Source organism: Chiloscyllium punctatum, chromosome 27, assembly GCF_047496795.1.
Source record: "Chiloscyllium punctatum isolate Juve2018m chromosome 27, sChiPun1.3, whole genome shotgun sequence".
Taxonomy (NCBI): domain Eukaryota; kingdom Metazoa; phylum Chordata; class Chondrichthyes; order Orectolobiformes; family Hemiscylliidae; genus Chiloscyllium; species Chiloscyllium punctatum.
In genome coordinates this window covers 44,020,214-44,047,631 of record NC_092765.1, presented here as the reverse complement: position 1 = coordinate 44,047,631, position 27,418 = coordinate 44,020,214, and the positions used below count along the sequence as shown (strand labels likewise).

General features: G+C 40.5%; 1 protein-coding gene across 10 annotated transcripts in view; it reads left to right on the top strand.

The window, feature by feature from the left end:
* inpp5b (inositol polyphosphate-5-phosphatase B) overlaps positions 1–27,418 on the top strand; it is a 171,868-nt gene that overhangs the window by 123,066 nt on the left and 21,384 nt on the right. For all 10 annotated transcript variants that reach the window (XM_072548556.1, XM_072548558.1, XM_072548560.1 and 7 more), the window contains 7 exons: positions 838–1,025; positions 7,304–7,415; positions 9,553–9,662; positions 11,847–11,982; positions 13,746–13,856; positions 16,261–16,426; positions 17,239–17,474. In XM_072548556.1, coding sequence (XP_072404657.1) covers positions 838–1,025; positions 7,304–7,415; positions 9,553–9,662; positions 11,847–11,982; positions 13,746–13,856; positions 16,261–16,426; positions 17,239–17,474 — 1,059 coding nt within the window. The remainder of the gene's footprint in view (positions 1–837; positions 1,026–7,303; positions 7,416–9,552; positions 9,663–11,846; positions 11,983–13,745; positions 13,857–16,260; positions 16,427–17,238; positions 17,475–27,418) is intronic.

Genomic DNA, 27,418 nt, shown 5'->3' with positions numbered 1-27,418 from the left:
ATTTGCCCTGTAAAACTTGATGGATATGCCAGCTGATAATGCTGCAGTGAGGACAGTAGTCCTTTGATTCCTTTTTGTTTATGTTCAGGCGAATTATGTAAATTGAAATTTTTTGCTCAGCTGTGTACATACGGTAATTTTAACGAGGTCAACTTGCATGGGAATGTCAGCCTTCCATGCTGTTCAAGGCCAATGGAATCTTCAAGACCTTGGTGAACAGTGAGAACAATAATCTATTTAACTACCCACTGATATTTAAGGATTGAGAAACAGGATTAACAGAAAGAAATATGGTGACAAAGGTTTAACTCTCTACAACAAGAGAAGTAGAGGCTAAGGAAGATTGGATTCATATAGCTAAGAGTGACAGGAAATGTAAGAATGTAATGTAAGGTTTGATACTATACTTAGAACAATTTATGAGGTCATAGAGTCATAGAGATGTACAGCAGTTTGATAGACATTAACAGTTATCACAATACTAAGAAGATACGTGTTCTATTACTGATGAGACGTGTTCTATTACTGAAAGATATCTTTCAATGGTGAGTACAATGGCAGATCCGTTTCATTTTCAGTAAGAAAATAATCCAAAGGATAAAGTCGCATTCCATTTATGTGAAGCAAATGGTAGATCAAGCACAAATTGACTAGGAACTTGGTTATTAGAAACTCACAGTACAGCCCTGAATCTCTCAAATTTGGACATTAATGACAGTATGTACCATTAACACATTTTTCCAACAATTCTGATCCTTAGTGAAGTCCTGTGTGATTTTTTGTTTAATCTTTCTTAAACTTTCTCATAAAAGTTGTCTTCCTGTTTTTCCCTCCTAGGGTAACAAAGGTGGAGTAAGCATAAGGTTTCAATTTCATAACACCACCTTGTGCATTGTTAACTCACACCTTGCAGCTCATACTGAAGAATGTGATAGGCGGAATCAAGATTACAAAGACATCTGTACCAGAATGCGTTTTATTCAATCCACTCTGCCACTAACCTCTCTCACAATCATGAAACATGAGTAAGTCTCCAGTATCGGTGGGTTATACTTCTGAAACTTTGCATAGGATGGAGTTCTTTAAGCGGCTGCTGCCTGAAATACCTTATACTTTGCAGTTGTTCTCAAGGAGCCTGTTTTTATTTGTCAAGGATTGCTTTGTATGACTGTCTGACATAACAATCAGCCCAGCGAAAGTGAGGACTACAGATGCTGGAGATTAGAGTCATAGAGATGTACAGCATGAAAACAGACCCTTCGGTCCAACCCGTCCATGCCGACCAGATACCCCAACCCAATCTAGTCCCACCTGCCAGCACCTGGCCCATATCCCTCCAAACTCTTCCTATTCATATACCCATCCAAATGCCTCTTAACTGTTGCAATTGTACCAGCCTCCACCACTTACTCTGGCAGCTCATTCCATACATGTACCACCCTCTGCGTGAAAAGGTTACCCCTTAGGTCTCTTTTATATCTTTCCCGTCTCACCCTAAACCTATGTCCTCTAGTTCTGGACTCCCCGACACCAGGGAAAAGACTTTGTCTATTTATCCTATCCATGCCCCTCATAATTTTGTAAACCTCTATAAGGTCACCCGTCAGCCTCCGATGCACCACAGAAAATAGCCCCAGCCTGTTCAGCCTCTCCCTGTAGCTCAAATTCTCCAACCCTGGCAACATCCTTGCAAATCTTTTCTGAACCCTTTCAAGTTCACAACATCTTTCCGATAGGAAGGATAGCAGAATTGCACGAGGTATTCCAACAGTGGCCTCACCAATGACATGTATAGCCGCAACATGACCTCCCAACTCCTGTACTCAATGCTCTGACCAATAAAGGAAAGCATACCAAATGCCTCCTTCACTATCCTACCTACTTGCAACTCCACTTTCAAGAAGCTATGAACCTGCACTCCAAGGTCTCTTTGTTCAGCAACACTCCCTAGGACCTTACCATTAAGTGTATAAGTCCTTCTAAGATTTGCTTTCCCAAAATGCAGCACCTTGCATTTATCTGAATTAAACTCCATCTGCCACATCTCCGCCCATTGGCCCAGCTGGTCCAGACCCTGTTGTAATCTGAGGTAATTCTCTTCACTGTCCACTACACCTCCAATTTTGGTGTCATCTGCAAACTTACTAACTGTACCTCTTATGCTCGCATCCAAATCATTTATGTAAATGACAAAAAGTAGAGGGCCCAGCACCGATCCTTGTGGCACTCCACTGGTCACAGGCCTCCAGGCTGAAAAACAACCCTTCACCACCACCCTCTGACTTCTACCTTTGAGCCAGTTCTGTATCCAAATGGCTAGTTCTCCCTGTATTCCATGAGATCTAACCTTGCTAATCAGTCTCCCATGGGGAACCTTGTCGAACGCCTTACTGAGGTCCATATAGATCACATCTACTGCTCTTCCCTCATCAATCTTCTTTGTTACTTCTTCAAAAAACTCAATCAAGTTCGTGAGACATGATTTCCCATGCACAAAGTCATATTGACTATCCCTAATCAGTCCTTGCCTTTCCAAATACATGTATATCCTGTCCCTCAGGATTCCCTCCACAACTTGCCCACCACTGAGGTCAGGCTCAACAGTCTATAGTTCCCTGGCTTGTCTTTACCACCCTTCTTAAACAGTGGCACCACATTTGCCAACCTCCAGTCTTCTGGCACCTCAACTGTGACTATCAGTAATACAAATATCTCAGCAAGAGGCCCAGCAATCACTTCTCTAGCTTCCCACATAGTTCTCGGGTACCCCTGATCAGGTCCTGGGGATTTATTCACCTTTAACCATTTCAAGACATCCAGCACTTCCTCCTCTGTAATCTGGACATTTTGCAAGATGTCACCATCTATTTCCCTACAGTCTATATCTTCCATATCCTTTTCCACAGTAAATACTGATGCAAAATATTTGTTTAGTATCTCCCCCATTTTCTGTTAGAGTTGAGAGTGTGGTGCCTGAAAAGCACAGCAGGTCAGGCAGCATCCGAGGAACAGGAAAATCAACATTTTGGGCAAAATCCCTTCATCAGTAAGGGCTTTTGCCCGAAACATCGATTTTCCTACTCTTAAGATGTTGCCTGACCTGCTGTGCTTTTCCAGCACCCCACACTCAACGATAACAATCAGCCCATCCAGTGTAATGGTCTGAGGTTTTTTTATACCAATTGATGTGGAAATGATTTGTAAAAACCAGGAGTATGGCACATTCAATAAAATCCGTGTTGACTTTATTAATCTGAGGAAGGACTGCATTGACAGTGTTCGAATGCTTCTGAAGAAGTCATATCAGACTTCTCTCTCCACAGATGCTGCGAGATCTGCTGAGTTTCAACAACACTTGCTGTTTTTATTTCCGATCTCCAGTATCCACTGTACTTTGCTGTATTCAGTTAATGGCATTTTAATTGATCAAATCCTCTTAGGCTCATGGGAAATGCATTCAGAGCACATACCCCAAGAGAGAGTTTCTTTTTCTGAAGTTTGTAGTGAAACCATTAATACGTTACCCTGTTGACTCTTAAACAACCAGAGAGAGATAGAAGAACTAGTACATAGACAGTAATTGGAGGGAGTTTTCAACTGCTTTAGTACCAACAGAGATAACTCAGTGTAAAAAGTGACGAAGACGTAAAATTCCTAAAATATTTTCTGGGGAGCTATTTTGCACCAATATATACCACCATTATGTGAAGAACAGTTCTGGATTTAGTTTTTGGGATTGAAGCTCAGCATATGAAATAGGTATTTGAGAGAGCATTTTTATTATGTAAAAGGACAAAGATAAACTAGGATTAAAATGCCAGTTGGGAAAAGCCAATTTTACTGGGAAATGCCAATTTCCTTCCAGTACCTGTAAGATACAGCTAGTAGAAACAGCTACTGGAACGTAAATCATTGTCAGAGCAGTGAAAGGAAATAGTTTTCAGAACAAATGTGGCCCCAGAAAAAAGAAGGATTGGATTCCAAATCTAGATCTGTTTGATGTTGAAGAACCTAGAAAATGGGAAAAGACACAAAGGTGGAATTCTTGTCAAATGTCAACAACTCAATCCAATAAGCTCCCCATTTTAAATTGCTTAATTCAATGTGATTCCACTTTGACTTCATGGATATAACTGGGCTGGTCTGCTCGTTGTATTTGGATTTACATTTTTAGGGTTATTTTGCACTGGAACTTATGCAACATTACATGGTGCAGCTTTCTTTTAAAACTTTTCTGTGCAGTTTTCGGTGAAAAATATCTTTACTGAGGTTTTCACTATATAGCCTTCACTTGCTATTCCTGATTGTTTTCCTTTCCTAACCACCCACTTACTACTTCCTTCTCCAAGGCGCGCAGTGAGTTACTGCACTAGAAGAGTATTGAAAGTGCAGAGAAAGTTAGAAAGACAATCCGGAAACCTATAAGAGAGCAATAAAAAATATTTGCAATTAAATTGAAGTAAACACCAAAAATCTTTTATCAGAGAGTAATAGAAGACAGGACGTAAGGCCCGTATGAGGAGATGGAAGATATGGTGTGGTTCTCAGTAAATACTTTGCATCTGTCTTCAGAAAAGAGGAGAATGAAGCATATGTTGTAGTTGAAGAGAATGTGAAATGTTATAAGGAGTAAACATAATAAAAGAGGAAGCAGTTTATTTGAAAGTAGATAAAATACCTATCAAACCCTACAAAGAAAAGTAGAAGTGATTTTAGAGGCTCTGATCAGCATTTTCCAATTATCTACAGCTGCAGGCATGGTGCTGAAGGAGCTGTTAATGTTGCCCAGTTGTATGGTTGTTTACAAAGGAAGTAAAGACTGGTCACCTAACCTCAGAGGTTAAGGAAAGGATGTATTTGACTAATTTGATTGAGGAGGTACTGGAAAGGTCTGATGGAAAATAGTACATTTGATACATGTACCTGAATTTTAATGAGCCTTTTGACAAGCTCACACTGGTCAGAAAAGTAACAGTCATGGAATCCAACACAAATGGCATGTTGAATGCAAATACGGCTGTGTGAGGGGAAACGGGCTGACAGGTGTTTTTGTGGCTTGGAGGCTGTTTCTGCCTAGCTTCCAGAGGGTTCAGTTCCAGGTCCCATGCTTTTTGTGGTATATATGAATGACTTAAACTGACATGTTGGAGGAATTACTAAATTTTCAAGTGACTCACAATTGGCTATATAGTTCATAATGTTGAAGAAAGAGATAGTGGCAAGATATCATGGACTGATCAAGTGGGCAGAAAAGTAGCAGATGAAACTCAGTCTGGAGTATAGTCACAAATGTATTTTGGTAAACGTGGCAGAGTAAAACTGAATAAGTGGTCGAATACTGGTATGCACAGATGCCTTGAGAAGGCAGGGCAGATGGACATGGTGATTAAGAAGGCAATACAGATACCTTTTCTTTATTAGCCCAGGCATAGACAGCAAGATGGGCTACAGCGAGAATACTGCATCCAGTTCTGTCAGCCTATTATAGGAACATAGGATTAGAAGTAGGCCATTCAGCCCACAAGTCTGTTCTACCATTCAATAGGATCATGACTGATCTGTGACTTAGATTCATATACCTTTCTTTGACTCATAACCCCTAATACTTTCTTAACAAAGCTTTTTCGATCTCAGATTTAAAATTAACAAATAATCTAGCATCTACTGTCGTATGTGGAAGAGAGTTCCAAATATCTCCAAACCTTTGTGTGCTGAAGCGCTTCTTAACATCTCTCCTGAATGCTCTCGCCATAATTCTCAGACTATGATTGCTAGTTCTAGAATCTCCAACAATTGGAAATATTTTATCTTTATCTACCCTGTCTTTTTTTGTTAATACCTTGAAGACTTCAATTAGATCACCCCTTAACCTTGTCAATTCTAGAGAAAACAGGCCTAATTTGTATAATCCTTCCTCATAACCCCTGAAGCCCAGATCTTTGTAAATCTACATTGTACTCCCTGCAGTGCCATTATGTCCCTCCCAAGGTGCAGCAGCCAGATCTGCTCATAAAAAGCTGCTCAATTACAGGAAGGATGAGTATTGAAGAGATTTATGAGTATCTTGTCTGGAGAAGAGAATATTCGCGGTGAAGAGATCATATAGAGTTGGGTTGTTTTCTTTGGAACAAAGGAGGTTGATGAGAGATTTAATTCAATGTTGTAAAATTTTTGGGTGCTAAGATAGGGTGGATGAGAAAGGCATGTTTCAAGAACTCAATATCCTGGGCAGCATAGATTCAATTTGAAGTGAAGTTGTTTCATCCGAAGTTGTGGAGACCTGGAATGCCCTGGCTGATAGTTTGATACAGGGAGAAACGCACATTTGAGTAAGAAAGCAGGAATAGTAACCCTACTTTAAGTAGTTCCCAGTAGTTTCCACATAGCCAGCTACTGGTTGAATACCAAAGGCAGCAAAATGAACTAATTGCCCAGTTAAGGGTTTCAGTGCGATAAGGCCAGCCATGATCCTTCCTTGCTCAGACTTAGTGTCAGTATCACCACCCACCATTCACTACCCCAATTAAATTCCCTTCATTCCCAGCCGGGATAGAACATTCAATATCATCTGGTCTTGCAATAACAAACGTGCCCTGAATTTACTGGGTTTGGGACTAAACAAAATAGTTTATTTGTACTTGCTTTTTAAGAAGAGTGATATTATTAATTAACCATTTTAGAAATGTTATTACACACCTCTGGAGCAAATCGGACTTGAATCCAGGTTTCCTGGCTCAAAGGTAGGAGCACCACAAGTGCACCACAAGGACCCCTCTCCCATCTGTCATTATATCATTAGTCCAAACCTTTGAATTACTGATGATGTAAAAACCCACTAGAGCTGTGTATTTCTCTCAGAAGATTTGGTCCTTTGTAGAAAGTAAACTTGAAATTGTTAATATGGGGAATAACCATTTTTTATATTCGTCCTTTTATTACTTAAGGGTGAAGCAAAATGGAGGGAGCTTTGCCTTATCTGAAAAAGGGACAAAAAGTAGTGGGGCATTGAGTCTGTACTTAATTAATTCCCTTGTTATGATAATCAGTTAGCCCCACTGGACAGTGCCCATGGCAATGTTGATGATAACATCAGCCATCTTTTCCATCATCAAGTACCTTTCTGGCACTTGGACTTTTGCATTGATAATCAAATTTCTGTGTTGAACTGACAGGGTAAGTATCTTGAAGTCTGTACTAAAAGAACCTTGCTCTAAACGAAACTATGATTTGGGAAAAAGAAAATTTTTAAATATAAATTATGTCATGTTTACTACTTTTTTCTCTTCCATCTCTTTATGTAAAGCATGATAATTTGGCTTGGAGATCTGAACTACAGAATATGTCATCCCGACGTAGAAGTAATTAAAAAGCTAATAGCATTGAAGGATTATCAGAAACTCTTTAAGTATGATCAGGTAAGATAAAAATTACATTGACTTATCACTCCTAGGACTGTAATAACTTCTGGCCCACTGGAAGAATGTTGTCTCCATAGGTTTCTGTTGCTGTTTAGCTCGGATAGATCCAAAAAGACAGAAATTACCATTAAAAGGGAAATGCTTGCCTGCTGTCTGTCAACAAATTATTTAGTTTTAAGAAAAGCAACTAGGATAATTGCAAGATTCGTGCTTGAGGCTATGTGGAGTCATTCGTAAAACTGAACTTGTCAAGTTATCCAGGTGCCTGAGAAGGAGCAGGGTGGAGTGTTCTTCAAAGTGTTGAAAGGTTTGGATATAAATACTAATTGTTTTGTGCTAGAAGCACAATACCGGAGGCCATACATTCAAAACCAATTTCCAGCAAAACTACAAATTACAAGAAGTATACCTCTCCCTCCACCCTGCAGAATAGTGAATGTGTAACAGATTGTCAGCAATAGTCATTCAAAAACCACTTTGTTATATATTTTGATGAAAATGAGTTTGGAAATTTTATTGGACAAGTGTAGACCAAAATGATCAGGTGAATGTGGTAAACAGTTACTTATGGGATGAATGTTAGGGAGACTTGGAGATTAGGGGAAATTAATGTAGAACATTTCATGCAGAGAGAAACAGTCAGCACTCTAATGGTACAAGTGCACTGTCGCAAATCTGCCTGTTTAAAAAAGAGTTGACAAAAAAATACTATGTTTACATGTGCAAAGCATCATTATTTTTAAGTTTTAACTCCATTAAAGTTAACCTACCTGGTTAATTCTGGTGGGCACTGCATGGTGCCAACCTGTAATCTGTTGCCACTTGCAAGCAATCTATTCTCATGGTACAAACACCTCTTGACTCCATAGTCATTCTAGTTAAAGTAAGATGCATCAAGAGCATATGAAGAAATGATTATCTATGTTGCAAGGTTTGACTAATACTTGGGAGCAGATCACAAAAACTAATAAGGTTAAGATGATTGCTTCAGCTGATGATAGCTTGTAGATGGTCATGGCAGAAGTAGATTTGGTAGGGTCTGGTAGCTTTGACTTATTTCATACCTTTTCCCCCCTCATTCTTCCAAGATTCACTTAAACAAAATCTCACAATATATCACTCCATATTTAGAGGAGACAGGTTGTGAGTGGACAAACACTTGGCCGATGGAATATAATGCGGGGAAATTTCAGGTTGTGCATTTTAGTTCGAAAAGTAGAGGATCTGAGTATTATTTAAATGGTGAAATACTGCAGAACGCTATGGAACAGATGGAATTGAGAGTCCGTGTCCATAAATTGCAGAAAAGTAGCATCCAAGTTCTGTGGATAATAGGGGATGTTCGCTTTTATTTCAAGTGGAATGGTGTATAAAGTGGAGAGGTTTTGCTAACACTATACAAGGTGCTAGTCAGACCATAGTTGCAGTAGTATGAACAGATTTGCTCCTTTCATCTAAGGATAGGATATAGTGGCACACGAGACGGTCTGGAGAATGTTCACTAGATTGGTATCAAGCATTAAGGGATTGTTTATGAAGAACAGTTGAGTCGATTAGGCCTGTGCTCATTGCGATGTGGAAGAATAACAGATGAACTTGTTGAAACGTACAAGGTTCTTCAGGGGCTTGACAGGATAGATGTGGAAAGGTTGATTGCAGTTGTGTGAAAGTCTGTGACCGAAGGGTATAATCTCCGACAAAGAGGTCATCCATTTATGACAGGGATGCAGTAGAATTTGTCTTAGAATGTAATGAATCTGTAGAATTCTTTTCTGCAGAGGGCTGTTGAGGTTGGCTCATCAGGCATATTCAAAGCTGAGAAGGACAAATTTGTAATTAGAGGAATCAAAGGGGAAAAGGCAGGAAAGTAGAGTTGAATATTATCAGATCAGCCATGATCTCATTGAATGGCAGAGCAGATCCAATGAACTAAAGGGCCTACTTATGGTCTACCCCACCATATTTGAATTCTGTTTTAGCGGCTGAATCAGGGTGATTAATCAAGACCTAAAGTTCATAAATGAAAATTAGGTGATGTAACAAAAATACTAATTTATGATATAACACATTGTGCAGTTGTTGTCACGCAGCAGTAAATATTGAACCAATAAGCACTTCAACTATTGTTGCATAGCTATCAAAACATATGGAGGAGTCGGGTGTATTTCAAGGATTCATGGAAGGACCTATCAACTTTCAGCCAACCTACAAATACGATATTGGCTCTGATAATTGGGACACAAGGTAACTGGCCCCTTGGGCTTTTTATTATGAATAATTTTTCAATGTTGGATCTGGCAGATGTTTTCTTGAAACATTGTCCAATCACGGTCAACTAGATAGTTATAAATACAGATTACCAGTTTCTCTTGGGGTACAATTCCACAATAAATGCTGTCCACCCCTGCATTTACTGTGTCCTTCATGTAAATGATTTGGATGAGAATACAGAGGGCATTTATAATAAGTTTGTGGATAATTGGTGACATTGTAAATAGCGAAGAAGGTTTTCTAAAATTACAAAGGGATCTTGATCAAATAGGTCAATGGGCTGAAAAATGGCAGATGGAGTTGTGATAAATGCAACATATTGCATTTTGGTGCAACAAACAGTGTAGGGCTTATGCAATGAAAGGGCCTTGGTTAGTGTTGTAGAACAGGAGGACCTAGGGCTTCAGGTACATTATTCTTTGAAGTTTGCATCACATTCTTGACAACATGTGTTTTGAAAAAACGTGTTTGCCTTCATTACTCAGTCCTTTGAATGTAGGAATTGGGAAGTTATGTTGAGGTTGTACAGGACATTTTGATGAGGCCTCTTCTGGAATATTGTGTCCAGTTCTATTTACTCAATTATAGGAAGGATACTAGCAAGCTGGAACATGTTCAGAAGAGATTCATCAGGATGTTGCCGAATATGGAAGGTTTAGTTATAAAGAAAAGCTGGGACTTTTTTTTCACTAGAGGGTAGGAGGTTGAGAGTTGATCTCATCGAAGTTTATAAAATAATGAGAGGTATAGATAGAGTTAATGATAGTTGTCTTTTCTGTAGGATAGGGGATTTCAAGACTAGGGGGTATATTATTAAGGTGAGAGGAGAGTGATTTAAAAAAGACATGAGGCAAATATTTTTACGCAGTAGGTGGTTCGCGTGTGGAATTAACTTCCTGAGGAAGTGATGAATGCGGGTACAATTACAAGGTTTAAAAGCCACTTGGATAGATACACGAATGGGAAAGGTTTGGAGGAATATGGGCCAGGAGCAGACAGGTGGGACTAGTTTAATTTGGGATTATGTTTGGTATTGACTGGTTGGACCGAAGGGTCAGTTTCTGTGCTGTATGACTCTATGACTTTATGATTCTATAACAATTAAATAATTGCATTTATAGAGCACCAACAACACAACACATTATTTCATGACACATTACAAAGGAACAGTAAGAGCAAGAGAAGCCGACAGGGTTCAGCAGTGATGGCTAAATATCAGTCTAAAAGTTGAATTTTGAGTAGACGTTTCACTGAGGTTGAAGAAGTAAAGAAGCAAAAGAACCCAAATTTTGGTTGTTGGCAAGCTGGTAAATGTAACATTCAACCGTGGAAAGCATGATAATTGATTCCAATCTCATTCTTGCATGACATGTCTATATGGATGTTTCACTGGAGTTACTTGATGCTGCTTAGTTTTATACTCCAGAAAGCCAGATGGTAAATCCAACAGGATAGTTTCTGTGTGTTCCTATTTAACAGGTTGTGATTATGTCAAGGAGTTAGAGTTCAGATGTACTTCATTCCCTCAATGGCCTGCCACAAAGGCAGGTTCTTGACTCACTATCTGAGCAGGCTTTTGGCTCAGGCTGGAAAAGAAACCTCATTATCTGCTAATGCTTCACCCTGTATCGGTTTCTCAGTGTTGGATTGCCATTGCCTTCCACTGTTGGGGCAGAGCAAGGAGGCAGATCACAAGTCCATCTCAGTTGAAACAGGAATCATATTCACACTGATGTAGTTCAGAATAACACCATACTAACCACGTGGCTAATTGACTTGTCTGCTGTTCTTTTGGAGTATTTTTTAATCATTCTGTCTGGATATGTTATGAGGTAGATGAGATTTGAAAGGAGCAAACGTGAATCCCTAATATAAGTTACCCTACCCACATACCACTAAATAAAATGAATAAATACAATCAGGACAGAGAAGCCTTATCAATTTCTCTCCTTTCTTGTGAATGACTGCTATAACTAAATATTCTAAATACTTGACTCAGATCAACAAATTAAGATGAGGCTATGAATCAATAATTAATTACTTCTAGGGTTTAACTGAATGCATCATCAGTTTTGTGTGTATGTGTATAGGCTACTCAGGGACAGGCAGAGTGTCTGTAATGCTTTATACCAATATGTTGTCTTATTTACTACTTAGTGAGAAATGTCGAGTTCCCGCATGGTGCGATCGAATCCTTTGGAAAGGAAGCAACATCAAGCAATTGGAATATCGCAGTCACATGGCTTTGAAAATCAGTGACCATAAACCAGTTAGCGCAATCTTTCTAGCTGGGGTATGGAAACATTTTAATACACTTAATCTTGTTCAGACCTAGTTCTTGGTTATCTGTGTAAAGAGAAATTGTCGGATGGAGTTGCATGCTTGCTTAAATGTCAAATAGTTTATTTTTTAAATGATCAAGCATTATAAGACTCAATGGTTGTCTAAATTAATTCGACAGAGTGAACTGAAACTCAAAGCATCTTGGAATTAAAAAGAAAACTTAAAAATGGAGCTGCTGAACTTGCTGGAGTGAAAGGAATAATGCTAAATTGATCTTGTTTGCATTATTGCTGATATCAATTGGGTTTCACTGTTTCTCAAAGTTCTCTCAGTGTAGCAGTTTGAAGTCATTTCTTCTACTTCTTCCCAACACTAAATTCACGGCACCAACCCAGACTAGTGCAACAGGAATAAACGGATGTAGATTGAGATTGCACACAGGAGGACAGCATACTGGCATTAGACAATATGCGGTGTAGACATTGAATATTGTGTGAAACCTGGTTAACAAACCTTTTAGGGATTCTTTAGATCTCCAACCCTACTTTAGAACCTCACTTTAAATTTTACATTGTAGAGATTTGATTTTTGCTTTCCAGGACAACAGCATTTCTAACTGTTGTGGGACAAGTTAGTACAAACAAAACGCTATCTCTCATTCAGATGGCTAGATTTGTGATTTGTCAGGAACTAAGCAGTGTGGTCAAGATACTGTCTGATTGCAACCTGAGGTGCAGCCTTTGTTTTCAAATTAATATATATCCTGAGAAAATGATAGGGGTCACGTTGTTGAAGGGAAAATCATAAATAATGCAGTCATGAGTGGGAATAACATTTCTTCACCTTGTCGCTCTGATTAGAACTTAATACCTTTCCCCAAAGCCTATTAGGAGGTTGAGGGTTACTTAACTGAGCAAGAGAGTAGTAGATGAGGAACCACCCATCACTCCAATTAAGTCACGTTTGATGTTGCCACGTTAATTGAATCCATTCTCTGCCACAGCATTGAATCAAGCCCTTCTTGTTAATTGTGATTTCTATTATGGATATTTATAATTTTGGAGTAGCTTTCAGCAATGGTTAAGCAGGAATAGTTTACAATTAAAAGCTGCAAATGCTGAGAGCAGAGATGGGTGTGGTCCCATAATCCAGAGAGAGAGAACTACAGATTGAGCATGAGGGTCAGTGATTGCGGAAGGGAGCTTGTTTTCAAAAGAAGTGAGTCCGACGGTTTCCTGAGGGGGTTGAGATGTTCTTGCTCCTGTTCGCCTGGCCATGCTGCAAATGGTACTTTACATCTGGAATCAGCAGTGCCCCTAGCCATCATCCTTGAAAATACATTTGACAACTATTAAATTTAGATCAGACTCCCAAATGTGCTTTTGGAACCTTATTTAATCATATTGATGAATGTCCTTTGTGAACGGTAGGATGCTCACATGGTTTATGATCCAGTGCCATAAAAACATCAATGAAAGATACAGATTGTGACTGCATTCCCCTGTTTTTCATTCATCAATTCTGTCCACTCCTCACAACCTATTCCACACGTCATCAAAGCACTGTTTCATCAGATGTGATGGCAGGGCATTGCCTTGAAACATTAACTTTGTTGCCTGACCTACTAAGTTCTTTCCAACATTTTCTATTTGTTTTCGCATTAGATGTTCAGTTTCGCACATTGTTTTGCTTTGATATAAGCAAATTTCCAGGTTCTTTTAAAGTAGAACTTTCTGGTGTTTGGATCTTAAGCACAGTCTTTTTTAATTACAGATAAAGGTGGTCAATGAAGAATTATTCAAAAAGACATATGAAAATATTGTTCGTCATTTAGACAGGATGGAGAATGATTCTATTCCTTCAGTATCCTTGTCCAAAACAGAGGTAAGACATTCTGTTATCTGTTAGAGTCATCCATCTTTCTGAATCTACCATGATATGCAATTGTCATTTCAGTCCACCTTGGGCAGTAATTGCTTGCTACAGGAATCAAGGATCTGTCCATGAGGTGAAACTGCAGGCTTTGTAGACAACTTAATGACATAATAATTTTCCAATGTAATATTTAAATATTGTTGCTTCGAACAAACTTGTGTTACTGCCAAACAAATTTGATCATAGATTTGATCACCCTTTTCATTTGCACCAAACTTGCACTTAACTAGCCAAATATAGTTGAAGTCTTTTTTTCTTTAATCAGAATAGCCAAATCGAGATGGACCACTGCCGACTAGCTTTAAAATAGCTAGCAGTGTGAGAGCAGGCTATTCAGCCCATCAAGCTCATGTCGACACTCCAAAAAGCATCCCACGTAGAACCACCTCCCTCCCTAACCCTGTAACCCTGCAATACTGATGGCTAACCCACCTAACTTGCCCATCCCTGGACACAACTGGCAAATTAGCATGACCAATCCACCTAACCTCCACGTTTTTGGATTGTGGGAGAAACCGAAGCACAAGGAGGAAACATATGCAGACACTGGGAGAATGTGCAAATTCTACATGGACAGTCGCTTGAGGATGAAATTGAACCTGGGTCCCTGGCGCAGTGAGGTGGCAGTGCTAACCACTGAGCCACTGTGCTGTGATTTATGGCATTTTGTATTTGATGTAATTCTTCCAAAATGGCGCTGAATCACCTGCTTGTGAGAAACCAAGATGCTGTTGGAGGATATCTCCTGAAGTGAGGGTTTTGGGACTCATTCTGAGCATTTGACTGAAGTGTCTTTGAATTTACTAATAAGGCAGGTAAGAAATACGACCAAGTCACTCCCTCAAGTTTGCTCCTCCATTATGGCAGATCTGATTGTGGCCTCAACTCCACTTTTCAACCTCTCCACCATGATCATTGATTAGATTAGATTACCTACAGTGTGGAAACAGGCTCTTCAGCCCAACAAGTCCACACCGACCCTCCAAAGAGAAACCCACCCCAGACCCATTGGCAGTTTAGTACGGCCAGTCCACCTAACCTGCACATCTTTGGACGGTGGGAGGAAACCAGAGCGCCCGGAGGAAACCCACGCAGACACAGGGAGAATGTGCAAACTCCACGCAGACAGTTGCCCGAGGTTGGAATCGAAACTGGGACCCTGGTGCTGTGAGACAGCAGTGCTAATCACTGAGCCACTGTGCATTGAGTTCCTTGTTATTCAGAAATTTGTCCAACTTGACCGTTATTATGTCCAAAGACCTTGTGTTTTGGAGAAGAGAATTCCAAAGATTAGCGACCCTTTCAAAGAAGCAATTCCTCTTTATTTCTGACTTAAATAGGAGCCCGCTTATTTTGAAATCCTATCCCCTGCTTTAAAGCTTATCCATAGTCTCTTTGATTGAGCTCTATGACATAGGACAGATCAAGGACTGAAATCAAACCATTCATGATTTATAGGGCCCAGCACTTAATTTTTATTCATTCACAGGATGTTTCTGGCTGGTCCAGCATTTATTACCTATTCGAGTTGCCCTTGAGAAAGTGGTGGTGAGCTGCCATCTTGAACTGCTGGAGCCCATAAAGACATTTTCTAATCAACCTGTTCAGAGATATTAATGCACACCTCTGGAACAGGTGGATCTTGAGCCTGGAATCTTGGAGATCCATCACCATCAAACCAGATTGTTCATTTTTCATAAATTCTGGAATCTGACCACATTTGCTGTCCAAATACAAAAAGTAAAGCAGATTTGTTTCACTGATGTTTACAAAAAGTGTGCAAATAGTAAAATTTGACTTGGAATTTCTCCTGGTCTTACACTGTATCTTAAAAGTTGTTCAGGAGAACTGTGAGAAAAAGAGCATTGACCACAGGAAACAGACAAAGGAACCAGATTTTTTGAGAGTCTGGCAATTTTCCACCTAGATTTTAGAAAGAAACTGGTTGATGGACACCACTCACCTTCCAGGTTTTCTGTCTTCTGAAAATCTGAATGACTCTTGAATGGGAGAGCGTGTGTTGAAGGAGGAGCTGAGTTCTCATTCTTCCACATCATAATACATTTCACTCTGGTGATCATACCCTGACTGTCAAGACAATGAGATTCATTTACTATTGGGGTGGGTAATAATACCTTTCCCTGGAATGTTTGGATGCCAGAGATCAGATATCTTGCATGGAGCAAGTTAAGGCTAACATTGTCTTGTCACACTAGTGTTTTTAACTATTCGTTTTGTCTCGTTACGACTTTAATGAAATCTGATAGACATGTATACAGTATTTACAAAAACTAAAGATGATATAAGATTCCGTTCTTGTTTACAGCATATTGTGATGTTTTCTTTTTCTCAGTTTCATTTTGAGAATGTGAAGTTCATGCAGCTTCAGGTTCAAACACTCACAATTGCAAACACTGGACTAGTTCCCTGTCAGTTTGAATTCATCACCAAGCTGGATGAGCCTTCGTACTGCAAACCATGGTTCAGTGCTACACCGAATAAGGGGATTTTGAGTGAGGGTAAGTCCTGTCTTTTGATGCATCTCTTTTGAACATTGAGCCATATTTTATTTCATATTTATGAGAAAAACTTGAAAAATGAAAAATATATGCTACTGTGTACCAGACTGAATTAACCTGTTGTTGTTTCATGTTGATTTTCAAGGCAGGGTATGAGGCAAGTTCTCACACTCAGTAGAATGAATCATGCATACAATTAGTGTGAAATCATGGGCTACATTTTACAAGGGGATTGCCAGAAGTCAGTTTCCACTAAAACAATCGGCTCCACAGCCATAATATGCTGCGGGCAGGATAAGTTGCTTAATAGTGAGACTACCACATTAAACGTATGAAAAAAGCACATGCGTATTTCCTGGAAATCCAGAAAGGATAGAGTTGAGATTAGAATGATACAGTATAGAAAGAAGATGTTTAGTCTGTGGTGACTCTTTTGAGAGATGTAACCAGTCGCTATTTCCTGGCTCTTAACCATGGGCTTGCAACATCTTCCTTTTCAACTTTTAAATATAGTTCCCTTTCTTAATTGTAGGATTGAATTCATTCAATCCTTGGGGCATACAGTTGCTTAAGAGTCACTTATCTCATCATTGTCACAAATCAGCACTTGTTCCCTAATTTCCTTAGTTGAAATATATTTGTAATTCAGTTTTTGTCGATAACAGCCACAATAATTCAAAGGTATAGAAGAATGTTGTCTTGAAATTTTCTTCAAATTAAATGAGTTATTTCTTGGAGTAATCAGATGAAGATTATTTGGTTTTGGGTTGGTTTGAAACAACTGATCAACATGGTTTTACATTTCTTTGCAGGGGAAAGAGTAGAAATTGAATTAGAAGTGTATGTGAATAAATTTACTGCACTCTCATTAAATATGGGAACCGACCGCATTGACGATATTTTAATCTTGCATCTGCAACGAGGAAAGGACTACTTCGTGGCCATTTGTGGGAATTACCTCCCAAGTTGCTTTGGATCCTCGTTGCAAGCACTTTGTTACATGAAGGAGCCAATCCGAGAAGTGAAACCTGAAAGAATAGAGGAGCTGGTGAGAAAATGAGCTTGTTATTCTAAAGCAACTACAGTGATGGAAGTAGCTTTGCTTCTAAAACTGTTATGGAAAGTGACACAATATTTACTTGTTTGCTTTGTTTTAATATCTGTGATAGGCTATAGTTGTTTCCACACCCATGAGGTTTTTGAGTCAAGTAGTACTCCAGGATTGGAGTATGTATTTTTGGATGACACTTACTTGAGTGAATGCTATGCTGTTCGAGAGCATCAAAGCTCTGGATAAGGAAGGGGGAGAAGATGTACCCAATATTACTTTCATCCTAATGGCCACCTTTGTGTGTGGCTACATCAAGCTGTGAGTAGGAACTTGGTACACAAACACCAAGTGTCATTATGTACTGAGATTCTACCGCTCCTTGGTGTTGTGAAGGATGGGAGTGGCCTCAGCACAGCGAAACACTCCAAATAGTTGGATCATTCTGTGTCATCTGTCCTTCATGGAGAAACTTGCAAAGAAAAACACCTTTGACCACAAGTCCATCAGGACACCCATAGTGTCCTTGAGATCCTGCGAGGAGGAACAGAGGGATCCTGTTGGGTGGCTCCCTGAGCAGACTGTCAGAAACATTTGACAGAATGCTTCATCACTAGAACTTCCCAGCAAGCACCAAGACATAGGTTGGCTGGTGATGAGAAAGGCATAACATGTGAGATCCTTCATGCATGCCTGGACTCTCTTTGCCACTGCATACTGCCCTCAAAGCAGCTGAGGGAAGGTAGAGAATGTCATACATGTTCTGCTGGAATATACCTTTGTAAAGGAAGTCTGAAGAGAAATGCAATGTTCGTCCTGATTAAGTCTGTGATGCACAACTCAGTGCTCTATAGTCTGTTCCCTGGGACACACTGAGACAAAAATAGACTGTGCCTGGAGGACCGTCAATTCGGTGAAAGACGGTCTTTGGTCTGCCCAACATTTGTTGGTCTTCCTGTGCAAGGGATTGACCATTTACTCAGTATTGCACATTCCGAAGTCAAGGACTATGTGCTAAGGGACGCACTAAAACTTGGGACAGCTGCCACTAGTGGAAAGTTGGGAAAGACCACGGCAAGAGGCTAGAGAAGAAATTGTGGGGGCCCTGGCTGATATTTTTGCATCATCGTTAGCCGTGGTTGAGGTCCCGGAAGACTGGAGAGTAGCGAATGTTTTGCCAATATTCAAGAAGTGCTGCAAAGAAAATCCTGAGAACTATAGACCAATAAACCTAACATCTGTAGTAGGTAAGTTATTTGAAAAGATTCTCAGGAATAAGATATACCTACATTTGGAAAGACAGGATTTGATTAGGAGTAGTCAGTGTGGCTTTGTGAGTGCACAATCATACCTCACTCTTTGTTAAGAGTTCTTTAATGAAGTGACCAAGAAGGTTGATGAGGGCAGGACCATAGACTTAGTGTATATAGATTTCAGTACAGCCTTTGATAAGGTTCCCCATGGTAGGCTGCTCTGGAAGGTTAGATCACATAGAATCTAGGGTGAGCTAACAAATTGGATACAAAATTGGTATGCTGGTCGGAAGCAGAGGGTAATAGTGGAAGGATGCTTGTTGGACTGGAGGCCTGTGACTAGTGGAGTGCTTCAGGGGTCAGTTTTGGGCCCAGTACTGTTTGTTATCCATGTCAATGATTTGGATGAGAATGTACAAGGTATGATTGGTAAGTTTGCTGATGACACTAAAATAGGCGGTATTGTGGACAGTGAGGAAGGTTATCAGAAATCGCAACAAGATCCTGCGAGGAGGAACAGAGGGATCCTGTTGGGTGGCTCCCTGAGCAGACTGTCAGAAACAAGTGGGCAGAGAAATGGCAAATGAAGTTTAATATAGATAAGTGTGAGGTGTTGCATTTTGGAAAGTCAAATCAAGGTAGGAGTTTCATGATGAATGGTAAGCCCTTGGTGAGTGTACTGGAACAGAGAAATCTTGGAGTTCAGGTTCACAGTTCTCTAAATGTAGAGTCACAGGTAGACAGAGCAGTGAAAAAGAAGTCTTTAGGCACACTGGCCTTCATCCGTCAGGGCACTGAGTATAGAAGTTGGGAAGTTATGACGCAGCTATACAGGATGTTGATGAGGCTGCACTTGGAATGTTGTGTTCAGTTTTGATCACCTTGTTATAGGAAGGATGTTATTAAACTGGAAAGAGTGAAGAAGAAATTTAAAAGGATATTGCCAGGACTCAATGGTCTGAGTTATAGGGAGAGGTTGCACAAGCTAGGGCCTGTTTCTTTAGGGTATTGGAGACTGAGGGGCATCCTTACAGAGGTATCTAAGATCATGGGAGGCATGGAAAGGGTTAATGCATTCAATCTTTTTCCCAGGAATGGGGAATTGAGGACTGGAGGGCGTCAGTTTAAAGTTAGAGTGGAAAGAATAAAAGAGAGCCTATGGGGCAATTATTTTACAAAGGATAGTACACATATGGAATGAGCTGCCAATGGAAGTGGTTGAGGCAGGTACCTTAACAATATTTCAAAGGTATTTAGACAAATGCATGGATAGGAAGTGTTTAGAAGGACATGGACCAAGTGTGGGGAAATGGGTTAGCGTGAACATACATCTTTGTCGGCATGGACACATTTGGGCCAAAGGGCCTGTCTCTGTGCTATAAGGACTCTACGACTACCATCTAAGGTCTTTTGGCTAAGGTACAATGGGGCTTTGTTCAGTTATCGGACCCTCCCAGTGCCTCAAATATATGTAAATACTATCTTGCGTAAGTCAGAAATGCCTTTGAGTTTGTGGAACTGTCAGGCAAGTAAAATTCTAATATTTGTTTTTTTTTCTCCATATGCAAAGACTGTGCAGAACTGAGCTGCTTCAATGACTATGCTTAAAAATGTGTTGCTGGAAAAGCACAGCAGGTCAGGCAGCATCAAAGGAGAAGGAAAATTGACGTTTTGGGCATAAGCCCTTCTTGAAGGGCTTCAAGAAGGGCTTATGCCCGAAACGTCGATTCTCCTTTTCTTTTGATGCTGCCTGACCTGCTGTGCTTTTCCAGCAACACATTTTTAAGCTCTGATCCCCAGCATTTGCAGTCCTCACTTTCTCCTGCTTCAGTGACTATGTTTATGTATAACGGTTTTTTTTAATGTATGTGGTATATTTGTGAAATAAAACAAAAATAGACACTCATTAACCTTCCTCAAGGTGGATGGACACGATTCTGCATAATTACTTGAAGATAACACTCTTTACACTTAATCTTTAACCAGTACATTGCCAAAATAAATAAAATAATTTGATTTATGATTGTCACACACTGAGAAATAGTGAAAAGCATTGTTTTGTGTGCTAATCAGACAAACCTTACAACATAAGTACATCAGGGTAATAGAACAGAATGCAGAAAATAGTGTTACAGCTATAGAGAAGGTGCAGAGAAAGATCAACTCTAATATATGAGAAGTCCATTCATAAGTCTGATAACAGTGAGGAAGCAGCTATTCTTAAATCTATTTCAAATTTTTAAATCTTCTGCCCGAGGGAAGAGGGTGGGAGAAAGTATAACTGGGTCGGGAGGGGTCTTTGATGATGTTGGCTGCTTTCCCGAACAGAAGTAAGTACAGATGGAGTCAATGGAAGGTCAGCTGTCTTTCATGTTGGACTGGGCTGTGTTCACAATGCTGTGTAATTTTTTGCAGTCTTGCACAGAGCAGTTGCCATACCAAGCTATGATGCATGTGGATAGGATGCTTTGTATGGTTCATCTATAAAAATTGGTCAGAGTCACTGGGGACATGCTGAATTTCCTTAGCCTTCTGAGGGAGTAGAGGTATTTGGTGTTCTTTCTTAACTTTAACATTGATGTGGAGGGACCAGGACAGTTTGGGGACATTTACTCCAAGGAACTTAAAGCTTTCAACTACCTCCACCTCAACACCATTGATACAGGTAGGGCCATGTCCTCCACTCTGCTTCCTGCAGTCAACTCCTTTACTTGCTGACATTGAGGGACAGATTGTTATCTGGCTGTTCCAGGGATGAGTGTAGAGCCAGGGAGATGGCATATGCCATGGACCTTTTGTAATGGTTGGCAAATTGTAGTGGATCAAGGCAATCGTGGAGGCTGGAGTTAATGCGTGCCTTTGTTTTTAGCACCGGGATGATAGCGGCTTTTTAAAGCAGTTGGGAACCTCGCATCATAGTGAGGAGAGGTTAAAGTTGTCTGCAGGATCTGATGCACTGACTGGGGACTCCATCCAGGCTAGTTGCTTTCTATGGGTTCATTCTCAAGAAGGTCAACCTGGCATCTGTGGCAGTGATTTTGGGTACAGGTGCACCTGAGGCCATCAGGGCAGGTGACCTCATTTCACTGACCTTCTGTTCAAAACAAGCAAAGAATACATCGAGCCCAATGGGAAGGGATGCATTGTTTTCAGGCTGCTACTTTGTAGCCTGTTATATCGTGTAAGCCTTGCCGCTATCAACGTGTTTGTGTAGTTAATCTGGGACCCTAGTTTAGTCTGGTATTATCTGTTGGTGTACCTGATGGCTTTGTTAAGATCATACCTAGATTTCTTGTATAGGTCAGGGTTACTTGACTTGAATACTTCAGACCTGGACTTCCCTAGGGAATGTTCTTTCGGCTCATCCGTGGTTTCCGGTAGGGGAACACTTGGATTAACTTCTTCAGTATGCAGTCTTCTACACACTTAATGATGAAGTCTGTGGTGGTAGTGGGATACTCTTTTAGATTGGCCACAGTATTCTTGAACCTGGACCAGTCCATCCGCACAAAGCAGTCACGTAGGAGCTCATCCATTACCTCAGACCAGCACTGTACAATTTTCTGTACCAGATCCTTACACTTCAGAGTATGCTTGTAAGCTGGGAGAAGGAGCACAACTTTATGGTCTGATTGTAGAGAATGGAGCAGTTGATGTCTTATTATAAATAATAATATTATTTATTACGCTTGGTTTATGCAGGTCCTTGCCCTTCACAAATCAGCTGACATATTTCATTACATAGTGACACAAAAAGCATTTTAAAAGTACTTTAATAATTGTGATGACTTGGAGGTGCCAGTATTGGACTGGGGTGGACAAAATTAAAAATCACACAACACCAGGTTACAGTCCAACAGGCTTACTTGGAAACATTAGCTTTCGGAGCACTGCTCCTTCATCAGGTGGTTGTGGAGAATAAGATCATAAGGCACAGAATTTATAGCCAATTGAGAACAGTGTCACAATGATTGTGAAGTGTCTTAGTTGTTCTTAGGACATGAAAGGCACTTTGTAAGCACGATAATTACAGAAACACTTTGGGCCAGATATTTTGTTATCCTTGCAGTTTCATTTCTTTAATTTAGTGAGCATGCTTTCATCTTGGTCTCTCAGAAATTATAATAGTCTGACTTTTAACTGGCTACACCAATGATTCACTTCCTGAACCTTAATTTGCTGAAACCTGACCGCCAGAGGTGGTCTTCCACAATGTGGTTAGTGCCTGTAAGTTTAATGTACAGACAGGCAAAGAAGTAAGTATAGTTTCAAAGGGCCAAACATCAAGTAAGAGGTCATGGAAAAGCTAAATTATATTGTGTTTCTCAGATTTAAGATTTAATTTGGGCAAACAGGAAAAAAAAAGGAAAAGGAAGTATGAGGATGCAGAGTAAAATATTCAGAAGCTTTGGGCTGAATCTTGCAACCTGGAAGTCCTGCAACCAAAAAGAGACTACCTCAGCGTATGGTAGGTGGCAGCATGGCCAACAATTTATAAAGTAGCTTGCCGTCACGAGCTGCTGGGTTCAAGTGGGCTGGTAACTCAACAACTTCAGTATCAACATACGGCTGGCAAAATCCAGTCGAAAAAGGTTTATTTTGGTATTATCTATTAATATTAATAGTTTCTTCTATCATCTGAACAGCTTTATTTCTGAATTACTGAGATATGGGTCAGCATTATATGGCAGAAATTAGGAAGATAAAAACAAACTGCAGTAAAATTGGAACTTCCAGAACTGCCAGAAACAGAAGTCTGGATTGATTGCCTTTGTATAAAAACCTACCTTCTAGAGGTTTCACATCACACAGTGTCCTGTATTACAGCTAGTGAGTCCCATTTACCTCCGTGTTGACAAACTACAGGAGAAAGGTGATATCGGGCGGTAAGGGTGTTTCATACGACTTTGTACTCAATTTCGTGCTTTTTGAAAAATAGTAATTTTTGTAATGTCAGACTGTAGGCCTATGACCAGTGGAGTGCCACAAGGGTCGGTGCTGGGTCCTCTACTTTTCATCATTTATATAAATGATTTGGATGTGAATATAGGGGCTATAGTTAGTAAGTTTGCAGATGACACCTAAATTGGAGGTGTAGTGGACAGCGAAGAAGGTTACCTCACAGTACAGCGAGATCTTGCTCAGATGGGCCAATGGGCTAAAGAGTGCCGATAGAGTTTAATTTAGATAAATGCGAGGTGCTACATTTTGGAAAAACAAAATCTTAGCAGGATATACAATTAATGGTAAGGTCCTAGGGAATGTTGCTGAACAAAGAGACCTCGGAGTGCAGATTTATAGTTCTTTGAAAGTAGTGACGTGTGTAAATAGGATAGTGAAGAAGGCATTTGGTATGCTTTCCTTTATTGGTCAGAGTATTGAAACAGGATTTGGGAGGTCATGTTGTGGCTGTGCAGGTCATTGGTTAGGCCACTTTTGGAATGTTGCCTGCAATTCTGGTCTCCTTCCTATCAGAAGGATGTTGTCAAACTTGAAAGGGTTCAGAAAAGATTTACAAGGATGTTGCCAGGGTTGGAGGATTTGAGCTACAGAGAGAGGCTGATTAGGCTGGGGCTGTTGTCCCTGGAGCGTCGGAGGCTGAGGGGTGACCTTTATATAGGTTTATTAAATCATGAGGAGCATGGATAGGGTAAATGCACAAAGTCTTTTCCCTGGGTTGGGGGCAGTCCAGACCTAGAGGGCATAGGTTTAGGGTGAGGGAGAGAGATATAAAAGAGACTTATGGGGCAACTTCTTCATGCAGAGAGTGGTACATATATGGAATGAGCTGCCAGAGGATGTGATGGAGGCTGGTGCAATTGCAGTGCAGGTGACTGAGATGTCAGTGGGGGAGCACTTTGGGGCCAGCAATCATTATTCTATTAGATTTAAAATAGTGATGGAAAAGGATAGACCAGATCTAAAAGTTGAAGTTCTAAATTGGAGAAAGGCAAATTTTGACGGTATTAGGCAAGAACTTTCGAAAGCTGATTGGGGGCAGATGTTCACAGGTAAAGGGACGGCTGGAAAATGGGAAGCTTTCAGAAATAAGATAGCCAGAATCCAGAGAAAGTATATTCCGGTCAGGGTGAAAGGGAAGGCTGGTAGGTATAGGGAATGCTGGATGACTAAAGAAATTGAGGGTTTGGTTAAGAAAAAGAAGGAAGCACATGTCAGGTATAGACAGGTTAGATTGAGTGAATCCTTAGAAGAGTATAAAGGAAGTAGGCGTATACTTAAAAGGGAAGTCAGGAGGGCAAAGAGGGGACATAAGATAGCTTTGGCAAATAGAATGAAGGAGAATCCAAAGGGTTTTTACAAATACATTAAGAGCAAAAGGGTAACTAGGGAGAGAATAGGGCCCCTCAGAGATCAGCAAGGCTGCCTTTGTGTGGAGCCATGGAAAATGGGGGAAATGATAAACGAGTGTTTTGCATCAGTATTTACTATGGAAATGGATATGGAAGATACAGACTGTAGTGAAATAGATGGTGACACCTTGCAAAATGTCCGTATTACAGAGGAAGAAGTGCTAGATGTCTTGAAATGCATAAACGTGGATAAATCCCCAAGACCTGATCAGGTGTATTCTAGAACTCTGTGGGAAGCCAGAGAAGTGATTGCTGGGCCTCTTGCTGAGATATTTGTATCATCAATAGTCACAGATGAGGTGCCAGAATATTGGAGGTTGGCTAACATGGTGCAACTGTTTAAGAAGGGTGGTAAGGACAAGCCAGGGAACTATAGACCGGTGAGCCTGATGTCGGTGGTGGGCAAGTTGTTGGAGGAAATCCTAAGGGACAGAGTGTACATGTACTTGGAAAGGCAAGGACTGATTTGGGATAGTCAACATGGCTTTGTGCATGGGAAATCAAGTCTCACAAACTTGATTGAGTTTTTTGAAGAAGTAACAAAGAGGATTGATGAGGGCAGAGCAGTAGATGTGATCTATATGGACTTCAGTAAGATGTTCGACAAGGTTCCCCGTGGAAGACTGATTAGCAAAGTTAGATCTCACGGAATACAGGGAGAACTATCCATGTGGATACAGAACTGGCTCAAAGGTAGAAGACAGAGAGTGGTGGTGGAGGGTTGTTTTTCAGACTGGAGGCCTGTGACCAGTGGAATGCCACAAGGATTGGTGCTGCATCCCCTACTTTTTGTCATTTACAAAAATGATTTAGATGCAAGAATAAGAGGTACAGTTAGTGGTGCTGGAAAAGCACAGCAGGTTAGGCAGCATCTGAGGAGCAGGAAAATCGATGTTTCGGCAATAGCTCTTCATCAGGAATAGAGTTAGTAAGTTTGCAGATGACACCAAAATTGGAGGTGTATTGGACAGCGAGGAGGGATACCTCAGATTACAACAGGATCTGGGCCAGATGGGCCAATGGGCTGAAAAGTGGCAGATGGAGTTCAATTCAGATAAATGCGAGGTGCTGCATTTTGGGAAAGCAAATCTGAACAGGACTTACACACTTAATGGTAAGGTCCTAGGGAGCTGAACAAAGGGACCTTGGAGTGCAGGTTGGAGTCACAGGTAGATAGGATAGTGAAGAAGGCGTTTGGTATGCTTTCCTTTATTGGTCAGAGTATTGAGTACAAGAGTTGGGAGGTCATGTTGCGGCTGTACAGGACATTGGTTAGGCCACTGTTGGAATATTGCGTGCAATTCTGGTCTCCTTCCTATCGGAAAGATGTTGTGAAACTTGAAAAGATTTACAAGGATGTTGCCAGGGTTGGAGGATTTGAGCTATATGGAGAGACAGAACAGGCTGGGGCTGTTTTCCCTGGAGCGTCAAAGGCTGAGGGGGTGACCTTATAGAGGTTTACAAAATTATGAGGGGCATGGATAGGGTAAATAGACAAAATCTTTTCTCTAAGATTGGGGAGTCCAGAACTAGAGGGCATAGGTTTATGGTGAGAGGGGAAAGATATAAAAGAGACCTAAGGGGCAACTTTTTCACACAGAGGGTGGTACGTGTATGGAGTGAGCTGCCAGAGGAAGTGGTGGAGGCTGGTACAATTGCAACATCTAAGAGGCATTTGAATGGGTATATGAATAGGAAGAGTTTGCAGGTATATGGGCCGGGTACTGGCAGGTGGGACTAGATTGGGTTGGGATATCTGGTCGGCATGGACGGGTTGGACCGAAGGGTCTGTTTCTATGCTGTACATCTCAATGACTCTATTTAAAAGGCATCTGGATGGGTACATGAATAGGAAGGGTTTAGAGGGATATGGGCCAGGTGCTGGCAAATGGAACTAGATTTGGCTAGGATATCTGGTCGGCATGGGTGAGTTGGACTGAAAGGTCTATTTCCAAGGTGTACATCTCTCTGACTCTATGTCCCTTATCTGGGATCATCTTGTGACGTAGTGTCCCTAAGGCTGGACGGGAAGACGCAGGTTCAAGTCCTACCAGCTTTGGAGGTGTGTAATAACCCCTCTGAACAGGTTGATTAGAAAAATATGTTAATTTTCATGGATTTTATGTTTTATAATTTTAATGGATGGAATATTGTTTAGGATGAAACGATGTTTGTTTTACATTGATTTTCATTACCTTTGAACAAAATTCCACAGCACTCTTGGACAGATCTCACAGTAAAACAGCTTACCATAGCAAACTGGTTGAAAATCACAAACAGAATGTCAATATTAATTTGTTAAGAGCTGTATCCATGCAGT